The sequence below is a fragment of the Medicago sativa genome, chromosome 4 (assembly GCF_051527215.1).
Source record: "Medicago sativa cultivar Bolivia chromosome 4, Bolivia_mono, whole genome shotgun sequence".
Classification (NCBI taxonomy): domain Eukaryota; kingdom Viridiplantae; phylum Streptophyta; class Magnoliopsida; order Fabales; family Fabaceae; genus Medicago; species Medicago sativa.
This window is the reverse complement of record NC_140752.1, coordinates 78,916,079-78,936,943: the sequence shown is the minus strand read 5'-3', so window position 1 is coordinate 78,936,943 and position 20,865 is coordinate 78,916,079. Positions and strand designations below refer to the sequence as shown.

The 20,865-nt window shown below is 35.7% G+C and overlaps 2 protein-coding genes and 1 pseudogene across 8 annotated transcripts; all 3 read right to left on the bottom strand.

Moving 5' to 3' along the window:
* Positions 1 to 556: 556 nt before the first annotated feature.
* On the bottom strand, positions 557 to 9,950 carry LOC146932294 (homeobox-DDT domain protein RLT1-like). 7 transcript variants are annotated; one of them, XM_085703934.1, is made up of 18 exons: positions 9,436 to 9,950; positions 8,878 to 9,309; positions 8,019 to 8,098; positions 7,032 to 7,388; positions 6,821 to 6,910; positions 6,543 to 6,707; positions 6,218 to 6,440; positions 5,991 to 6,091; positions 5,615 to 5,701; positions 5,362 to 5,514; positions 5,106 to 5,261; positions 4,614 to 4,823; positions 3,896 to 4,543; positions 3,274 to 3,816; positions 2,461 to 3,081; positions 2,232 to 2,336; positions 1,867 to 2,127; positions 557 to 1,646 (listed from the first exon to the last, which is right to left on the bottom strand). In XM_085703934.1, exons 1-18 carry the CDS (start codon positions 9,587 to 9,589, stop codon positions 849 to 851), a joined length of 5,184 nt encoding a protein of 1,727 aa, XP_085560060.1. In that variant the 5' UTR covers positions 9,590 to 9,950; the 3' UTR covers positions 557 to 848. The 7 variants fall into 7 exon arrangements, with proteins under 7 accessions (XP_085560060.1, XP_085560062.1, XP_085560063.1 ...); XM_085703936.1 differs by having other exon boundaries at positions 557 to 1,643; XM_085703937.1 differs by having other exon boundaries at positions 7,032 to 7,292.
* A 7,433-nt stretch (positions 9,951 to 17,383) lies between these two features.
* LOC146932293 (zinc finger BED domain-containing protein RICESLEEPER 2-like) lies at positions 17,384 to 18,718 on the bottom strand. Its single transcript, XM_085703933.1, has 2 exons — positions 17,815 to 18,718; positions 17,384 to 17,708 (listed from the first exon to the last, which is right to left on the bottom strand). Exons 1-2 carry the CDS (start codon positions 18,463 to 18,465, stop codon positions 17,670 to 17,672), a joined length of 690 nt encoding a protein of 229 aa, XP_085560059.1. The 5' UTR covers positions 18,466 to 18,718; the 3' UTR covers positions 17,384 to 17,669.
* Positions 18,719 to 18,929: 211 nt separating this feature from the next.
* On the bottom strand, positions 18,930 to 20,054 carry LOC146932292 (zinc finger BED domain-containing protein DAYSLEEPER-like; annotated as a pseudogene).
* Positions 20,055 to 20,865: the final 811 nt, after the last annotated feature.

The window sequence follows — 20,865 nt, the reverse complement described above, 5'->3', positions numbered from 1 at the left end:
GTGTCCTTGAATTCATTGACTATGAAGATGCAAGTAAGATGGAGTAATAATGAAACCAAACTATGAAAGAGGAGGTAGACACCATTGAAAAGAACAACACAAGACAACTGGTTGACTAACCCTAGAGACAAGAACGCAACACAAGTTAGAGAAATGATATTTGTACAACCATTTTGGTACAACTTTTGTACAACTTTCTCTCTCATACTCACATTATGTTTTTATTCTCTCTCTTCCTTTTTCTCTATTGTTTTTGACCAATGAGAAGAGAGAACAACAAGGTTGTCTCAAAGGTTGTACCAAAATAGTTGTTCAAATATCATTACTCCAGAAGTTAAATGGGTCTATACCTTGTCTTGTCTCTTTTTACAACAAAAACGATAAGGTTGAACTACATAAATTTCTTTGTATAAATTTTCAATTAAGAATGCTGATTCGGCATTTAAATGTCAAAATGTTCACTTCATTTATGCTACCAATGCTTTCAAGAAGAACAATTATTTACTCCACCACCTTATGTTTTACAGGATAACCACCTTATGTTTTACAGGATAAATTTAGATGAAGAATATCCATTAAACGATTTTATTAATCAATAATGAGAATATCTATTACAAGAGAAGAAAAATTAGGCTTATACCTCCGCTTGAAAATGCCTAGAAGTACAAAAATCCACTCTGCATGGATACTATACACTATAATTCTGCTAATCTATAAAACCTTTGGAGCCATGAAATGACTTGGAGCACAACTGCACAAGCATCTTACCGTATAAAGCTGCAATGTGAAAAAAAAGTGATGCAGCCTTGAAATGAAATCCCTTCTAGTTGCTCAATTGTAATGATTTTCTAATCAGAAGAACCTTCGGAGTCACTCGAGTCCAAACTTTCTTTGTTTACAACTCTATTTGCCATACGATCCGAACCCTGGCTCATAACATCTGCCTCAGAACCCTCCTCTTCCTCTTCATTCCCTTCAATGCCATTGTCATTGTCATCTTCAGAAGCTTCCACGTTTTCTTCTTCACTCATTCCAACCAAATCCCTATTCCATCTGTTCGGGGTACCATTAAAACCTATCTCCCAGTTTCCTTGACCGTACTCAACTGCTTCGACATTGTCATCAGATTCCACTGCCTGGGCATTGTCATCATATTCAACCTCTTCACTACTGCTACTCATGTCAGCAGCTTCCATCTGGATGGGTCTCATGGGACTTGCCTTCTCATCATCCCAATCCTCATCCAAGATTCTCGATTGTTCTCTACCAATATTGGAGCAATTATCGGCAGCCTTATGGCCCAGCGACAAATCTTCAACAGCCCTCTTCTCCTCTCTCCTTTTCCTAACAGTTCGGGGGCCACGTCCACCTGTTTGTCCTTGTGATCCTTGTCCCTGCTGTTTTATTCTTTGACTTAGATTCTCAGTGACTTCAAAATTGTGGTGGCCATTATCTTGTTTGGAATGACTCGTTCTTTTAGAAAGCTTTTTATCCCTTCCTTTATCCTGATTCACTCGCCAACGTTTTTTGCTGCTTTGAACAATTTTCAAAGGGGCGGATTTCACTTTCATAAATTCATCACGGTCCAAGTCTACTGGCTCAACCACTTTTGTAGATTTGACAGAAGCATATCTTGAAGGAAGCTTCTGCAGGAACGAAAAAGAGTTAGATTACTAATGTTAAATAGCATGAAAAATTCCACCAAAACAGTCACCCTGTCCCCAAAATTTGACATCCAACATGCACAATAAATGCCTGACACAATATCCCTTTCATGGTATTACTTACCATCCGCAATTCCGCATCGCAAAGTTTAGGAGCAAAAGCAGTTTAATAAAAAAACAACAAATACTGAAAGAGACTCACTATGAATCTAGCTTCTTTCTCCTCACAAGGCTCGGTTTTCTCTAGTTGTAAGTAGATGATGGATGTGTCAAGCTCAAAAAGTCTGAGAGACACAGCTGAAGTGGTCCGAGGAACCCATGGAAGAACAGTAACTGATTCAAGATCCATAGAAGTATGTGCAGCACTCTCCGACATGGCATTCATTCCCAACAATTCCCCAGTTGTAGAGAAGGGTGATGATAAAAAGTCTCGCTTTAGTGCTCTCTCAAATAGAGTCAATATCTGCAAAATGGATTGGTAAATTTTGAAATGTCTTGATAATTGATTCTCAATCTTTATAATGTTGCAAAGGTATGGAATATAAATTTTTCATAGAGATGGCGAACCTGTAGAAGTTCCTCAGCAGAAGATGATCTGCTCAATTTCACACCCCAAAGCCTCCTAATATCTTCTGTCCAAATTGATTGAAATGCTTCAGGTGGAACAGATGCCTATAAATCAGAATATGAATGTAATATATCCCTCAAAAAGCCAACATCTGAAATTCAGCATAAAAAGAAAAGCAAAAAGGCTCAAGGTAAGAAAAGGGAAGTATCAAGTATATTATCAACTTACCTCAATAAAAGCCAGCAGGGCCTTAAGCAATCTTGTCCGTAATGGAAGAGGAGATTCAAAAATACTAATATCTTTGGATGACTTGTCTCCACATTGAATTGCATGTTTAGAAAAATTAAAACCATCATTTGACGGAAAAGTAAGGTGGCAATAACTGCAATGGGAGTCTTCCAAGCAATAAAGGTTGAGACAGATATCACATATGTCAACCTGAGGTTTGCATTTTTTTTTCCCATATTTCATTGCACATAATATTGATGGGTTATAGCATTCTTTCCACATCCATTTTTGAAAATCTTGATACCTTCTCAAGGCAGCTTTCTTGTCGCTCTCACTTTTTCCAAGCTCAATTGTGAAGGATGCCGAAGTTTCTGAAGTGTCAGAGCTCAAACCACAAAGAGTACTGCTAGGACTGTCGGATCTAGTATGGCGATCAGAACTGGAATCTGTTTCCTCTGCTTCATTTTTAACACAGATTTCATCTGTGTTTCCAATTTTGGCACATTTTGCATTCTTTTGAACATTTTCCTTAAATATATTCTCAATCTTTAGCAACATTAGACGCAAATGTGACTCCCTGATCCCACGGGAATCCAGTGAATTCAGAAGTGCATCAAAGGCCTGTATACAATTAGGTAAATATACTCTATTAGAACTATTGCAATAAAGCCAAAAACAACATTTAAGTTCACAAAACAGTATCACCTAAACATACAAAGCACCGCAGATTCAAAATAATACTTGGCTAGCTAATAAATGAAAGAATGAAACTTTTGAAGGGGAAAACAAAGGGATGACAAACAAACAGTTCACCTCTTCAGAATCAATAAGCCTCCATTTGCCATCATGATATTCAACAAAGATCCTGCCCGAGCCAGGGTCATTGCAAGAAGCAGATGCAACAAATTGCCAATATCGATTATGTCTGCGATCTTGCCCAAGAGGTAAGGATCTATAGATGTACATCTCCTCTGCTAAGTGGGAAATAAAAGATTTTAACTGAGACCGTGACCGTTTTGAATATTGTGCAGTTAATGGAGTCTGAGGATTATCAGGACCTATGCAGAGATCTTGAACTGACGGGAGCTTTTCAGATAGGCTTTGTCCAACAACAGCAAGTTTTCTATTTTCTGTTTTGCTGGGAGATTCCTCGTTATTATTATTGCAAATATTAATATCAAGCAATGGGCTTTGGTTGCCCTCCGCAGCAGCACATGTAAGCGGTGTTTCAACCCTGATACCATTGATAGAAGGAAAATCTGACTTATTAACATTATCATCTTTCAGGCGAATTTTATCTATCTGTGCTTCAGCCAACATTTGCTTCTTCAGAGCATTTGCTGCTTCCAAACGATCCTGAAAAAACTCTTCGCGTCAATTTGATAAATAAATACAAAAATCAAGTTGGGAATATAATATGTGGAATGAAGTTTACCTCGAGAACAAGGCGGATCAAATTTCCTTCATTTGCCAAACCAACCAATACAACAAGAGCATTTAATCGCTCCTCTACACTGAGATCAGAATATTCTCCTTCAGTGAGCCCTTGAATCCATGATTCTCCAGACTTACTTTCATCAACTTCCATATTATCTTCACCTAGATTTCTGGCAATTAGACTTTCACAAGCAACAGGTTGTCCACTTGGACAATCAGCAACCTTGGAACCATTGTCAGGAAAACAAGGCAGATCCTTATCGAACTCATCTTTAAGTTCTCCATCATGACCTAGATTTTCTTTTCCACTTGAGGAGAAATCATTACACGGTTCAGATGTTTTATTAACACTTGAAGGATTAACCAAATCATCAACTTCAGGATCCTCGTCAACTTCACTTTCTGACTCTTCTCTTTCAACATCTTCAGCATCTTCCTCAGCTAGAAACCCATTTTCAAATATCTGAATTTTCTTTCTTGCTTCAGAAAGAATAGACTCGGCATCAGCAGGATCCTTCCTAAATGCAGCACGTACACAATAAGTTGATGGGGCTACTCTTTCAAAAAGCTTGGCATCTCTTGTCAAAGCAACAGAAATCGATGCCTCAGGTGTCTTGCTGGTTGACAGGTCTCGAAGACCAGATTTCTGACAGGAAGACACAAATTAAAAACAGACTTGACGATAAGTAGCATTTAATATGTGATATGCCACTCACCTGAATTTTTTCGGCGAGCTCTATTACATTCAATCCTTTGCCATCCTCTAGTGAGAGAACATGATATGCTGCAAATTTAACTGTTCCAGGAGTTAACCGATGCCTAGATCTTCGAGGTCCTAATAGACCTCTCTCCTGCATTTTTGCCAAGGCGTTTTGAGCTGCTGAACCATTTCGAAGTGTAGAAATGATATCTTCAGAACTTCTTCCCTGAAATAAGATATAGAATGTGATCCATTTATTCAATGTAATGACATTAAGACCCCTAAATAAATATTGAACTGTTGATTAAAATGTAGGCCAAGAAAAGCTTGACAATGTAAGCTTCAAGTAAGCTTCAAAGGTGCCAGCTGAACAAATAGCTCATAAGAAACCATTCTGAAATTATATCTTAACTATATATCTCATTATTAAAATCACTAAAATATTCATGTAATACAAGAATTATTTAACCAGCTGAAATTTTAAAAAGCAAAAGAAAGAAAACTGAACCTCATCTTTACTATTGGCACGTGAAGATGCAATACTTCTTTTCTTAAACTGTGGTCCATATCCTGCAGACAAAGCTAGTTGTCGGAAAATTTCTGGCCATGTCAATTGATTTAAGTGCTTATGCCAATTTCGTATGTCAAAACCCCATGCATATGCCTATCATAAAAAGGGCAATTATAGGAATGGATTCCAATGAATAAAACCACAACTTCTCTGAAAGAAGGACAAGTGTAATTTAAGAAACATCTAAGCTTACCCCTTCCACAATCTCTGGATGGCCACCTCCAGAATTAGCAGCACCATTCTGATTCATTCCTAATCCGGTACAAGGTGTTCTTGCGACATCTTCAATGTCTTTTATTATCACCTTAAGGAGAGCGACATGTATCTCACCCAACAATCTTGAATCCTGATATAAATATTTTGAGCACCCAGAATGAGCAAATATAGTGCACAAAAATAGTTAAACTGATCACAGAATATCACTAGCAAAGGCCAGACGGACTTACATAATCGTGAAATGCTTGCACGAACTCATCAAGCGTAAAAGGCCATAACTCTAGAACATCAGCAAAGGTAATCAAAAACCTCCAAACCTGAAATAGACCACCACAGCTTTCAAACCTTAAATCAGAAGCTTCAAATCAATCAATAGGCTAAATCAAGAATAAACTGTTGGTGCAATATGTAGAATAGAAAATCAGTGCATCCACAGAACTGCTGATCCAACAAACAAGTTCCATCACTAAAAGATAATAGGAAAATAACTTATTCAACTTAGACTGCAGAAGGCTAAAGTCACATTCACATCAGGCAACTTAAGGATTTTGCACATTGTAGTGTATTCTATGTTATAAGGAAGCAAAAGTCATGATGAGAACATACCATGAGAAGGTTTCCAACATTATCTTCTGAGTTGATCCATGGTTGGATAGCAAATGGTTTTCTTAGTTTTACACTCTCCGGTGGGAAAAGACACAATGAATCTACAATATAATAATATGGTTTCAGTACTAGAAATTCATTTTCCTTTTCAGTATCTCCAGATAAATACTGAACAGCCAAATTATTTTTATGTAAAATTACAAACAAAAAATAAATAAAAATCTCACCTCTAAATGATTCAATATTTTGCAAAGTATCAAAATCAAGACGGATAATAGAGGAAAGCCCCTTGCTCGAGGCAGCTAACTCCATCAACTCCAGCTGTTCATCCTCAATAAGTTCCAGGGATTCCTTAGCTATTTTACGGGCAGTTGCCTTCTCAAGGGCAGCTTTCCTTCTCTCTTCCTCTTTCTCTTTCCGAAGCTCTTCTTTTTGTCTCATTCTCTCAGCCTTTTTAAGATAGAACATATCGAAATAGAATATATTTATCAAGTTTCTAAATATAAGTCAAAATAAGGCTATCACTGTTGGACTGGTGACTTAAAAACTTACTTTTATATTTTCTTTCAGCAAATACTTTTCCCTTCGTTCAATTTCACGTTTTTCCTCTCGTTTTGATCTTTCCTCTTCACGCTGCCTCTCACGCATCAATCTCTCTTCTTCCTTTCTTCTTTCACGATCTTGTCTCTCCATTTCTTTCCTCATTCGCTCCTCATTCTAAAATATTGAAGGGAAAGGTAGGGAATTAGTTAAAAAAATGCAAATGTGACATTGTTATACGTACACAAAATGTACTATCACAGGCTAAACTAAATTCATCTCAATAAAACCTTTCGTCTAGTGCTATCGTGTTTTTCGAGCTCTTTCTGGATTGTCGTCTCATGGCCTTCAACATCCCTTATAATTTTGGCATCATCACCCTACACATAGTCAAACATAAAAAGTCATCCTTTGAAAATAATAGATTATATACTTCCAAGAGTTGAAGACTCGACAATTACAAAATTACAACATCAATTACTGCAGATAGCACAAATATACCTTCCGTTTCCTCTCTATATGCATTGTGTTGTTTTGCAAAATTTGTCCACTAGGTGAAGCATAGGGATTTTCTGGCCCTACAGTTTGGCAATCGATGAGTTGGGAGTTCATTCCAGCATTCATTATGCTTGTGGATAATTCTCCAGGAGGAGATTGGTAGGGACTCCCTTGTTTGCCTTGTTGAGACAAAAGAGGAACACGAGAAGAATGACCCTGGGCAGCATGAGTTCTAGGCACAATCGGAGGGGTTTTGGATGGACCCTGCATTGGAACATGTACATGAGATTGGCTGAACTGTCCAAAAGCATCAGACCTAGTGCCAGACTTGCTTGGTAGATATTCATGGAATGTCCTTGCCTTAGCCGAGAATAAGCTCATTTAAATTCAAGCTCAAATACAGTAATAAAGCGGTACAGTAATAAAGCGGTAAAAAACTAAAAATAAACAATCACCAACCATTCAAAAAATAAAACACAGAACAACAACAGGTTTTCCAGTCCTCAAACCAATGAAGAAAACACAGACAGAAGAATATTTGTGTCCAAAGAGCATTTAAAAAGATAATCAACAGTTCAAGACAAAAGATACTACCAAAAATAAACATCATAGACATACTAACTTACCAAGAAAACGCCTAAATATAAGCATGACGCTAACAACAAAAGTTCAGGCTAACTCCAACTTTGCCCACCATTTTCCCCTTCTTCCATTTTTTGTACAAAATTAGCATTGAAGTAAAATATATTTATAAAAAATAATATAGCAGTCTGTTTATCCCTATTTTCAAGCGGCTACTACCAGTTGGCCATTCAGAAAAGGATAAAAGCCCAAATAGCATAAGAAATAAAGGAATGCACAGCTACAAACTGACATGAAAGACAGGCAGTTAAAGAAGGTCCTCAATCATCATAGCTACCTCCAAGTTCAGACAAGGTTCATTTTATTGACCAAAATATACTACTATATTTATAGAATATAGAAACTCACTTTGTCAGTTCTAACATCATGTCTTCCATATATTTTACCGTCATAAGCAAGACGAGGTCGCTTCTGGCGTTCTATAACTGCTGATCCAAAAAACATATATAACGGAAGTGTTAGTAGCCGAACATGGTATTGCATGCACTGATCAGTGATCACAAACAACTTGTACCATTATATTATGTTTCAAGCAACTTCTTTCAAACACAGAGAAGCAGTCTTAGTCTCTTATATATGGAAAGTGACGCTGTATGCAAAAATTTCTCCATATAAAATAGAAAGCACATTTGTGACAAGATAGAGGCGCTACAATCAATAAGGGACTACTCGATATTACTTTCACTGTTTCTTGTGCAAAATTTTGAAAATGGACAACAAAGTTCAAAACAGGAAATTGAAACAAAAATGCTTTCTGATTGGAAAAAAAAATTGTTTTGTTCTATAGGACTTGTACCAGGAAGCAGTAAAGTGAAACCAGGAAATTTACATCAACCATTTTCTGTTTTGATTGGGCTAAAAAAGTTTCCGTTTTTCAGAGATTTATAGAGGAAATAGTTAAAACAATTTGTTTTCAAGATGTACTTGCCTTCAGTGTTAACTGCACATATATTTAAAAACATGGAACAAATTAAAAACTAGATAGTATTTTTGCAGTTGAAAGTGAAAACCAGAAATAAAAATGCATTACATTTTCTAAAATCGGACAGGTCTTAGTATTTTCATGGTGATGCCTAAAAAGATGTAAAATGCAAGGAAGATAAGAAATTCCAATAAGCCAATTTTTTTTTGAACAAGTCCAATAAGCCAAGTTAAATTAAGAGTTAACTCAATCAGTGAAGATAAAAGTACAAGCATTATCATATACCTATAAGTGCCCCAAATGCATCCGGTGGCAATGGATCGAACTCTACTCCTATAATTGGTGCATCCTCCCTCAATGGTTCACCTAACTGATCCTCCACACAAGCAATTGCTCTAAGCTCCATTTCATCCTGAGGGGACTCATAATAACCAACACTCAGTGCCATTGCATTCCGCGGCTCCAACCCCGGACTCGAACCTGAACCCGACCCTGAGTCATACTCATTACCATGCTCAAACCCCATCCTGTGATCATCCACCGGGGAATCCGGCAAAGGCTGAACCACAGGCTTCCGTGGCGGCACCACCTTCTTGGGAGCAGACTCCTTCTTATCCTTCAACCTCCTATGACAGAACCACATCTGCAACTGCCGATCCGTCAACCCCAATTTCTCAGACAAATCTATCCTCACCGGCTCTGAAGGGTAATTATCCACTAATCAAACCAAAAACATCACAAAATTAACCAAAACACAATATAATTATCAAATTCAACATTTACAACAAAAAAAAATCAAAATTTACACAAACAAAACCCAATTGATGAAATTGAAGAACTTACAAGCATAAGCTTTTTCTAGGGTTTCAAGCTGAAACGGTGTTTTCATCTGTCGTTTAGGCTTACTCTGCCCCTCATTGGAAACAGCAATTTTGCCATCATCTGCACCACCCCTTTTCCGATCACTCTCTCCCTCCGAACTACCTTCACCTTCCATCGAAGAAAATCGATGAAAGATCGAAACTTTGCTTCACAAAACCTAGAAATCGCAAGAACCCTAAACAGAAGAAGAAAAGGCAAAAACTAGGGTTTGCCAATAGAATCAATTTCGTGATTTTGTATATTTATTCCTTTTCTCTCTCTTGAATCAAATTTCCGTGATAATCAAGCAACGGAAAAGCACAAGAAATTCGATAACGAAAATCGAAAAAATGAATGAATAATAGAAAAGAAAAGAGTGCTATTGAGGAAAATTGAAAAGAAAGATCAATGAAGAAGAATAAAAGAAAAGAATATTAATTATAAAAATCCCAATCGAAAATCCAAAATAATAAATCAATATCAAAACAGTTCCTCTTGACTCTTACAATTTCATTACAACCTTTCATATTAAATTTTCCTTTTTTTATAAAATTAAATATCTTTATCTTGTTGAATATTAATCTGATTTGTTTTTCTTTTATTTGGTTCTTTTTTTTATGAATGAACGGTGTGATTTGTGTTTGTGAGTGTGTATGTTGTTCCTGTCAAAGAGAAGAAAATTATTGTCTTTTCTTTTTGTTTGGGTTTTTTAGTTACACTACCTTAAATAAATGTCTTTGTGTTGTCTTATCTTGTGTTTTTTAATTAAAAAATGTTTTTGGTTACATGATGTTTTCTGTGACATGTGTCCCTTATGGAACATTTCTTGGATGTTCTTGTCTGGGATTTTTGTATTTCAATTTTTGTTTTTTTACTTTATAAATTAATCATTTTTTGTGCTTTCTAGTGTGTAAATTGTGTAGCCTATTGAGGAAATTTGGATTGTGTGTGGAACAATTATTTTGGTTTAGGAAAGAGAGGTGAATGAAATGAATTGATTGATGACTCTGCTTAGGATTGATTCTATAAAAGCTTGTTTTCACGTTTTCGGCTAAGGCTAGGAAGCTTGGTTTGGTTGATTTTCGTTGATTTCTTATGCAGTGATGTTTCGCGTTTATGTTTTCGTGGGCCCGGTTTGTTGCATGGGACCACCGTCAAAAATTGGGCTTTCTTTTCATGAGAAATGATATTTTGAGAACTTTTTTGACAACTTTTGGACAACTTTCTCTCTCATACTCACATGATGTTGTTATTCTCTCTCTTCTTTTTTCTCTCTCCATTGTTTTTGACCAATAAAAAGTGAGAAAAACAAGGTTGTCAACAAAGTTGTCATCAAATGGATGTCAAAATATCATTACTCTTCTTTCATATTTAATTTGAAAATTGTTGGAGTTCTGCTCATCCCTGCACTTTCGCTCGCGCCCAGCTGAACTGACTAAAATACTCCTGCGCTAGTTAACTAACGTAAGTGTTAAAATCTGCGCAACTTAAGTTACGCAGCGTGAGTTAAGTCACGTTCCCAACACCAGCGTGAGTTAACTCACGCTGGTGTCAAATTCCTTTTCCATCTTTTTTGCAGCACGCTGGTGTCAAATGTAATGAGTCAAAGAGCAATCAAGGGCAATATGGAAAATAGAAATAGGACCCTTATAAATAAGAGAAAAGCCAAGGAAATAAGGATGGAATATGTGTGATGTCAACATTCTTCTCCTAGCCTCTTCTCTCATTTTACTATCTTTATTTTCTTGCAATTTTATTTCATACAATTGTACTCTCACATTGTGTGTTCACAGTAAAACATTATCAATTAATTGAGATCTCCTTATATCAATTTTAGTAACCATTACATCAAATTCATTTTCCTTCTTTTTGCAGCAAATTATCCACTTGCATAAAAGTCCAAAAACTAGTGGCTTTGGATATTATTGTTATTACTATTTGATTTGGAATTTAATTGAATCGGTGGGTTTAGTGACATAGAGATTGATACATGTGAAAACACCACAAACTTCAGGCTTAATGTTTATCGTCATGGTTAGAGGGTGCACCGTCTATCAAGCATTTATCATCCACTCTTTTTTAACTGCTCTTATTTGTCGTCTTCTTCTCTGGAATGGTTGGAGGCACCGTATATCCTAGTTTTTGAAATGTTTAAAACCAGTGTGACTTAACTCACGCGGCGCTACTTAAGTCACGCATAAAATACAACGTGCGTTAGTTAAGTCATGCTGCATGACTTAACTAACGCAGGGGTAATTTGGGCAAGGCTGCAGGACGCGAGTGTTTTGTGTTGGGGGAAGATCAGAAATCAAATTGTTGATCACACACTTAATAAAAAGAATTTTGCTCTTCCCCTAGCACAAAACACTCGCACCCTGCAGCCATGCCCAAAATGCTCATGCGCTACTTAACTAGCACAAGTGTAAACTAATGTGCAATTTAAGTTACGTGGCGCAAGTTAAGTGGCGCAAGGTGGCTATTTTTTTTTTATTTATTTACTATTTTCAAATTACGTTATTTACTTTATTCTAAATTATTTGTTCACTTTATTCTAAATTATTTATTTATTTGCTATATTCTAATTTAGTTATGCACTTAAAATAAATACAAATATAAATAAAAGGAAATGAACTAAATTAATATTTATTCATTAAATACAAAATTAGAAAATAAAAGCAAATATAAAATAAAAAGGAATGAACAAAATTGAGGCATATAACAACATCTTATTTTATTAATAGAATTCATACAATACAATAATTGATACAATAATTTATTCGAATACACTAAATCTACTTATTTTCTCCCTCTTGGGGTAAAAAGTGACCAATCTTCTTGGGGTAAAATAGTGAGCAGCCTTCTTGAGGAAAATACATCATCAACCCTTGGGGTAGATTGAATGTTGAAAAACTGACCAAAGACCAAAAAACGTTTGTTCTTCAGCTCTGACCACCGGCCAACTTGCGCGAGTTAACTCGCGCAGAGGCTCAGTGGTGCGTGACTTAAGTCACGCAGAGCTTATAAGGTGCGTGAGTTAAGTCACGCATCGTGACTTAACTCACGCAGGGGTATATTTGGAAATCATGCTTGGCGCGAGTGGTTTGTTCTGGGGGAAGAGCAGAATTCTAATAAAAACACACCAGTAAATGACCAAACTATTCCTCGGTTAATTGCCGCCGGTTTCACTAATCTTCGGCAGTTAACTGCCGCTTGATCCTTCTGCAGTTAACTGCCGAGGACATCAATTATGTAGACAGCAAGTTATGCATAATGGAAATCAAGCCATTTTCGGCTTATTTTTACATGTAATTCAATCAGAGCATTTCAACAGGCAAGACAACTCGTACACCATTTATACTCAGTCATAAACAAGAAAAATACATTATCTTTTACATTGTCCATAATTCAATCAATCCGATATTTCGTTAAAATTACACGAATGTTTGAAATTCATCAAAACATTAAAAAGTGTTCATAATTAAACATCACATTACATATCATTAAATTAAATCTCTACTGACATTCTATGCACTTGCAGATGGAATGAACACACATATATAATATATTATCTTCCACCATATTCCTAAACATAAATCTGACGTCGCTATCGTCGCGAATAAGCCAAGACACATAGGTCGTCGTTTCCCACATGTCTTCATCTTTATCTGCTCCCAGGTCCATGCAAGGCATCTGAGCAAATAAATGACGTGTATATTGATTTTCACCAAGATACTTTAAATATGTGTTAAGTTGTGCCTTTAAGGGGGATGTATTGGATTAGGATTCTAAGGGATTTTAAAAGACTTTTTAATTTTGAAAAAGTCTTGTGGTATTCAATCAAGACTCTTTGCAATTTAAAAAAAGTCTTGTGGTATTCAATCAAGATTCTTTGTCATTTTAAAAAAGTCTTGAGGTATTCAATCAAGACTTTTCATCACTTAAAAAAAGTATCATGGTATTCAAAATCATTCAAATTTCAAAGGATTGTTTAATAAATTAGATTTTGATGGATTTTGTGAGATTGTCTAGTGAAATTTTAACAAAAAAATGTCTTTCACGAAGACATAAGATTTCTTGGGATTGTTTTTCTTTAAAAGTTTTTACTATCTATTTCTTATTCCTTCTTCCTTCTCTCTTCTCCCTTCCCTCTCTCATCTCTTTTCTCCCTCCTCTCTCTCTCCCTTCTCTCTTCGTCTCTCTCTCTTATCCTCTCTCTCTCTCTCCTCTCTTTTCTCCCCTCTCTCTCCCTTCTCTCTCTCTCTCTCTCTCTCTCTCTCTCTCTCTCTCTCTCTCTCTCTCTCTCTCTCTCTCTCTCTCTCTCTCTCTCTCTCTCTCTTCTCCCTCTAACTCCTCTATTTTCTCCCTTCTCTCCTTCCTCTCTTCCCCCTCTCTATCTCTCATAAAAAAAATTAAAAATAAGAGCATGTATTCAAAATATTATGACAGAGAGTGTGTTGTAATCATTTCTTTTCAATGAGTCCTTAAAATTCATAAAATCTTTTGAAATCTTATAAATCCATAAAATCCTTTAAAATCCTTTAAAATCTTATGATGTAAATCCATTAAAATCCAAATTGAAAATCCTGATTGTCTTTTAAAATCATGAAAGTCATTAAAATCCTACAAAATCTTTTAAAATCTTTGAGACTTTTTTAAGCAAAAATTCTCCTTCAAAATCCTAATCCAATACACCCCCCTAAATCATCAAGAGAGTCGGTCAGTGTTATTATAACCTTAATATTCTTTTTGAAAGAAGAGTACCTAACACGGCCTTCAATTTTTGCAACCTCATACATGTTTCACTTCACAAAAGCTTTATGGAAAAAAAATCATACATTAGAATGAAATTAAATGAAATTAAATGAAACGTAATAACCAATAAAAATATATATCAAATGCGTAAACATTAATAATGAATAAATAAGTATTGCACTAGTTTCACCACAAAATAGTCATATTTTCATATATTTATATAAATTACATAATGTTAGTTATATATTAGCCACAAAAAATTGGCGTTACAATATCGACCCCAAAAAATATGTCGGTGTAATTTCTACAAAAAAAAACTAACACCGACAAAAAATTACTCATCTCGCATCATGAAAGTAACAATTCATTGCATAATTTTCGGGGAGAACAGTTGCAAACTTCATGCTTGGAAAGGCAGATTACTTACTATAATTGGCAGGGTTCAACTTGTGAATGCAGTTATAAATAGTATGCTTACTTACTCCTTTCATGTCTATAAATGGCCTACCAGTTTGCTCAATGAAGTTGCTAAGATGATGAGAAACTTCATTTGGAGTGGCATTTGCACCCAACATAAACTCTGGACTATTGCTTGGTCAAAAGTTTGTCAGCCAAAGGAAAATGGAGGGCTTGCTGTTAGAGACCCTGCTCAGGTCAATAAAGCTTCATTATTATTTCTCACTTGGAAGTTGCTCACTTCAGATGAGCAATGGGCTCATATTTGCAAAGCCAGATTTCTCAATAATCACAAGCCCAAAGTTCATTACTTAACTTCATCTGTGTGGCATGGTATGAAACCTGTCGCGTCATTTTTCGGACGGTCAAGGGCCATTTGATTTGGCTTTCGACCCGCTTTTGGTTTCACGACTGAACATTTAATTCTTTTCAAAAGAAAGTGGAAAAAGGTTCAAATACCACATTTTTAGGGATTAAGGGTTCGGGGGTTGGTTATATTTAGGGAAGGTGTTAAGCACCCTAAATATTCGTAGAACTCTACGAGAACCTCTTGATTTTATTTAACTTTTGTGCTATAAACTTGCTTGCTTTTAAAAAAATGGAATTTGAAATGATAAAAGAAAATAGAGACCTAAGTTATCTATGTTTTTATTGATTTGGAAGGACGCACGTCCTTTGCCTACGTACCCGTGAGGGATCAAAACCTCGTAGTTCGGGGTAAAAATTGACGTTTGATTTGTTTTTGTGTTTTTTAATGTTTTTTTGAAAAAAAGGTTATAAAATGAAAAGCCAAATAGCAAATTGAAATTTGTTTGTGTTTTTTATATTGAAAGCAAAATGACTCAAAGTAGCATTACATTGATTGATGTTTGATTTAAGAAAATAAAATAAAAAGACGATCGCTTGATCTAGGATCAAGGTTTGTTTATGAAAATATTTTTGTGATTTTGATTTTTTGAATGTTTTTGTTATTTTGAATAATGATATAGAGATTATATAAGCAGAATGAGAAAAATAATGTTAAACTGAAATATAATAGTAACAGTTGATTTTAGGACCAGAGCATTCTGGAGAATGATTATATAAGCAGAAATATAATATTAACAATTAATGTAGGACCAGAGCATTCTGGAGAATAATATAATATGAACAAAAAATATAATATTAACAGTTAATTAGGACCAGAACACTCTGGATTGAGGCGTGTATTTAATGACAAAATTTAAATATGCATATGATGATAGTAGATAATAGAATGTAATGCGAAAATAAAATAAAAATGAATGCGAAAATAAAATGGACCAGAGCACTCTGGATTGAGGTGTGGACAAAATTTAAATATGCATGATGATATAATGAACATAAAGTAAAAGAATAAACATGCAAAAGAAAATATGAAAATGCAAGAGAATGTTAAAATGCATGCAAAATAAATAGAGTTAGATGCTGGGGGGTGCAAGCAGTAATAAAGGGGGTGCAGTAATGAAAACTGTAGAAAAATGCAGAAAAAGAAAACATGCTGAGCTTTGCAGAATTTTGCTTTGGGCTTGGGTTGATGGATTGTGGGTAATGGGTCATGGACTGGGTCGATCCAAATGGCATGTATATAAGTGATGTGGGTCAAATTCTTCACCCATTTCACAACTTTCTTCTCTCTCTCTCCCCATTCTTTTCTTTCCCTCACGTGTTCTTCTTTCTCTCAAGTCTCTCTTCTTCTCCTATGAGCAACATTATCCGGCGCGGTGGTTGCCGGCCAGAGGTGGCGGCACCACCGTGCCGGAGTATCCAACCTTCTCCTTTTTAAAAACTAAATACGTTTTCACACATCCTTTTTCACATAGAGTACAGATCCGACCTTAGATTTTCGAAGAAAACAACACATAAGTCTAGATCTAGAATACAAGTTTCAAAAAAATTAGAACATAAGTGAACAATAAACAAGGAGGCAACCTCTGTTTACTTGGTTGTGTGGGCATATTTGGATTGCGGTTACAGATTATTTGAGTACTTGGGTTGATTTTGTGCGGATTTGTGAGGATTGATGTTGGATTTGCATGAATGTTCACGTGATTTTGTTGTAGAAACAATTTGTGATGTTTGGTTTTATGTGTGTGTGAATTTGTGTATTTGCAGGTTTTGATACGTGAAGTTGGATTTTTGAGATGTTATGTTGTTGAGGAATTTGTATATGAAAATTGTTGTAGGCTTTGTGCTTGTGTAAACTGGTTCCGAATTTTGCAGGTTATTGTGATACGAATTCTGTCTGTTTTTGCATCGAAATTTTGCTGGAAAGTTGTGTGTGGTATCGAATTTTTCCTCCTTTTCTTGCTGGTTGTGGATGCTATATTTATAGAACTTGGATGAGACATAAGGTCTGTTATGGGAGCAACAAAAATTACCTTGGCTTGGTTTATAGGGGTGGGAATAGGCCAGGCCAGGCCAGGCTTTGGAAGGCCTAAGCCTGGCCTACGTTAAAAATTATAGGCCTGAGCCTGGCCTATTACCCGTCATAGGCTTATTTTTAAGGCCTGGCCTGGCCTTTTTAAAGGCCTGATAAAGCCTGAAAGCCTATTTAAAAGCCTATTATACATAAAGGCCTATGAACACCAACAAGCCTACTATTAAATATGCCCGTAACTTATAAAGGCCTAAGCACACCAACAAGCCTATTAAAGCTACTAAATAGACAAATCTTATGAAGCCAGAGTGCATAAAAAAAATTAACAATGTGAAGATTAACAATAATTGAAGAGATGCAAATTGCATGTTTAGTAGTCAAATATTTGTCGAAACTCAAAATTAAACACCCAAATAATGTGTTAGGGAATACTTAGAGTACATCATCGAGACAGCGACCAAAAACAACATATTTAGGAAAAGTAAATGTTCAAATTCATTCAAGACAAGATAACAAAAGGGGCCATTAACATATGTTCTAATAACAGGCCTTTACTTTCAAATTACATCAGAAATTATAATTGTCTAACAGCAACTTAGCAATCTTCGCATCAAATCTTCAATATGATCTCTTCTTGTTGTTCCGACACCTTAAAAATAACATATAATTTGTCATTATGTATCACTATAACAAATAGTAATCATATTTAGAAATATAAAAAAATTTGTTTAAATAAGAAAACATTAATGGTTTACCGTTGACTTTCTCTGCAAACCATACTTGTGACGCAGCCAGTCCCCTCCGCAAATGAGTGTCTCAATAGATTCCTCATTCAATCTAGAACGGAATTCATCGATAACTCTTCCTCCAGCACTAAATGTTGATTCTGATGCCACAGTTGATATTGGAATTGCTAGTATATCAGCAGCTATCTTTGACAAAATTTTATACTTCAATCTATTGTTTCGCCACCATGTCAGTGCACAAAAAGAGTTGTTGTTACCATCAGGAATGCATAGACCTTCCTTAAGATAAGAATCTAATTCAGATTTCATTGCAGGGATTGCCACTTTTTCTCTCACAAGAACCATCATGTCGTCAAATCCAGTGGAAATTGCAGGTTTAGGTGCAGAGGAAGATGAAGAGTTATTGCTATCATTAGTTAGCACTTCACTAGATGACGACTCTTCAAGACTTTGAGCTACATACTCTTCATACAATTTATTCAATGCAGCACGCACCTTTTCTATATTCTCTGTTGCAAGTTCAGCAGGCTTATATAAATAAGGAAAACATATACTAACCACATGGAATTTGCACCTTGGATCCAAAACACTAGCAATGGCCATTAGTAAATTGCATTGACCCCAATATTTGTCAAACTTTAGTTTCATTTGGGCTGCCATATCTCTGATGAAAACATTTTCATCCTCATAAGCATTATCAATCACTTGTTTAACCCTCCAAATTTCTGGAAGGTACAAATTTGCAGTGGTATACTCACTACCTGAGATTATATGAGTAGCTGAATTGAAGATCTCTAAAAGCTTACAAATCTTCTCAACTTTCTCCCAATCTTCTTGTGAAGGTTCGAAACCATAGTGTGGCTCCCTTTCTTGATAATCTGCAAATGCAAGCTTGAATTTTAAAGCAATAAATAGCATGTGAAAAGTAGAATTCCACCTTGTTGGACAATCAAGAACAAGCCTTCTCTCTTTCAAGTGCTTCTGTTCAACAATGTCACAAAAAATTTTCAACCTTGAATCGTTATGATTAACATACTTGACACTTTCGCGAATATTGTAAATAATATTCTTAATCACGCCAAGACCATCTTGCACTAACAAGTTTAGGATGTGTGCACATCATCTCACATGAAACAAAGCACCATCCAAAACCAACTTATTGCTCAATGATAAGTTATCCTTGAGAATCCTTAAGCATGAGTCATTGTAAGAAGCATTATCAACAGACACTGAAAATACTTTATTTTCAATCTCCCAAGATTTTAAGCACTTGAAAATTGCATCAGCCACATCAACTCCACGTCTTGGAGCAGGCACTTTCACAAAACTCAAAACTCTCTTTTGAAGTTTCCACTCAACATCTATGAAATGTCCTGTGATCACCATATACTCAACAACTTGATGACTTGATTTCCACATATCAGTAGTTAAACTAATCTTGCTTACAGTTTTCAGCTCAGCTTTTAATGCCTTCTTCTCAGCCTCATATATTGCCAAACAATCACTTCTTATGGTTTTACGACAAACTTTTTGAAAATCTGGATTTGCAAACTGAAAACCCCACATTAAAACATCATCTTCAACCATGCTAAAAGGATACTCATGCACCATAATACAAGTTGCAATAATTTCCCTCATCTTCCCATTAGAGTATTTAACACCAGGAACAAGAAATGGATTACTTGCACTTGAAGGTTTAAATGGAATGGTTGGTTGTTTCTTTTGTGCACGCTCATGCAACTTTTTATGCATACAAAGTTCAGAATGCCTCTTTAGATGGCTAGTGCTAGACCCTCTTCCACCGGTAGACAACTTCTCTTTACAATATTTGCATACAGCTTTCTTTACACCGTCATTGAGTTCAATTTCGTCAAAATCCTCCCAAACAGCTGAGGTTTTTTTCCTTTTCTTCTTGGGGACACGCTCTTCTACTTGATCTTTACCTTTTTCATTCTCTGGAATTTCTCCATTTTGGCTTGAATCTACACGCACAGGTTCATTTACCTCATTTTGAGGAGCTATGGTAGAACTAGTCATTCCACTATTTTCAAGTGGAGAAGCCATTAGATAGACCTGGTTCACATAGATAGGACACAATAAATTAATAACACAATAAACAAATTATTTAGTGGCTACATGACAAATTTCAATTCAAACAAAGTATAGTAACTAGAATAAATAATAACAATAAACATAAACTTACGAAGCACATGTATAGACACGGACATCAAATACGACGTGAATACCAAAATTCCAACACCAATAATAATTTGAATAAATCATATAATCCGATGTAAGTATGTGTGTCGGTGTTGTGTCGGCGTAAGTCCGACATCGGAACACGCCTAATCTAAGAACGGTTCGTGCTTCACATACATAAACTAATCACTACTCACTACTACTAGTCTACAAAAGTAAAAGAAACACTATTGAACATGTGGTCCAAAAATCAATAAACATTAAGAATGTACAATACGCATAAACTAGTTTAATAAAGGAAAAAACAATTTCTGGAATCAAAATGCCTCCCAATATTGAACATGTGGTCCATGCCTCCATTATATTATATAAATAAGTGGAAAAAATCATGTCTGTCAAAGACAGATTAAAAGCGAAGCTAACTATTAACTAGCCAAAGACAAGGAGCTAGATTACATTAACGAAAAAAGTAAACCACAAAAAGAAAAAGATATTAGTTTACACTTCATTCACCTGATGAATCGGTTAGTGATGGCTTGGGATTAAGGTTTTTCGGCGACTGTTCAATCTGCAGAAGTTGTGAGAATTTGACTTATGTTGTGTCTTTTGTGAGAGAGGCGTTTGCGTTTCAGTTCATTTAGGGTTAAGTGCTTTTTATGTATCATGGTTGTGTCTTTTTATGTATCTCTTTCTCTGATAAGCGTTTGCGTTTCCCAATATTGATGGTTAATTGCTTTTTATGTATCAGAGTTAATTTTTATGTATCTATGAGAAGCGTTTGCTTTTCCCAATATTGAAGGTTAACTGCTTTTTCTGTACCAGGGTTAAAAATGTAAAATACTATATATAAACAGGCCGGCC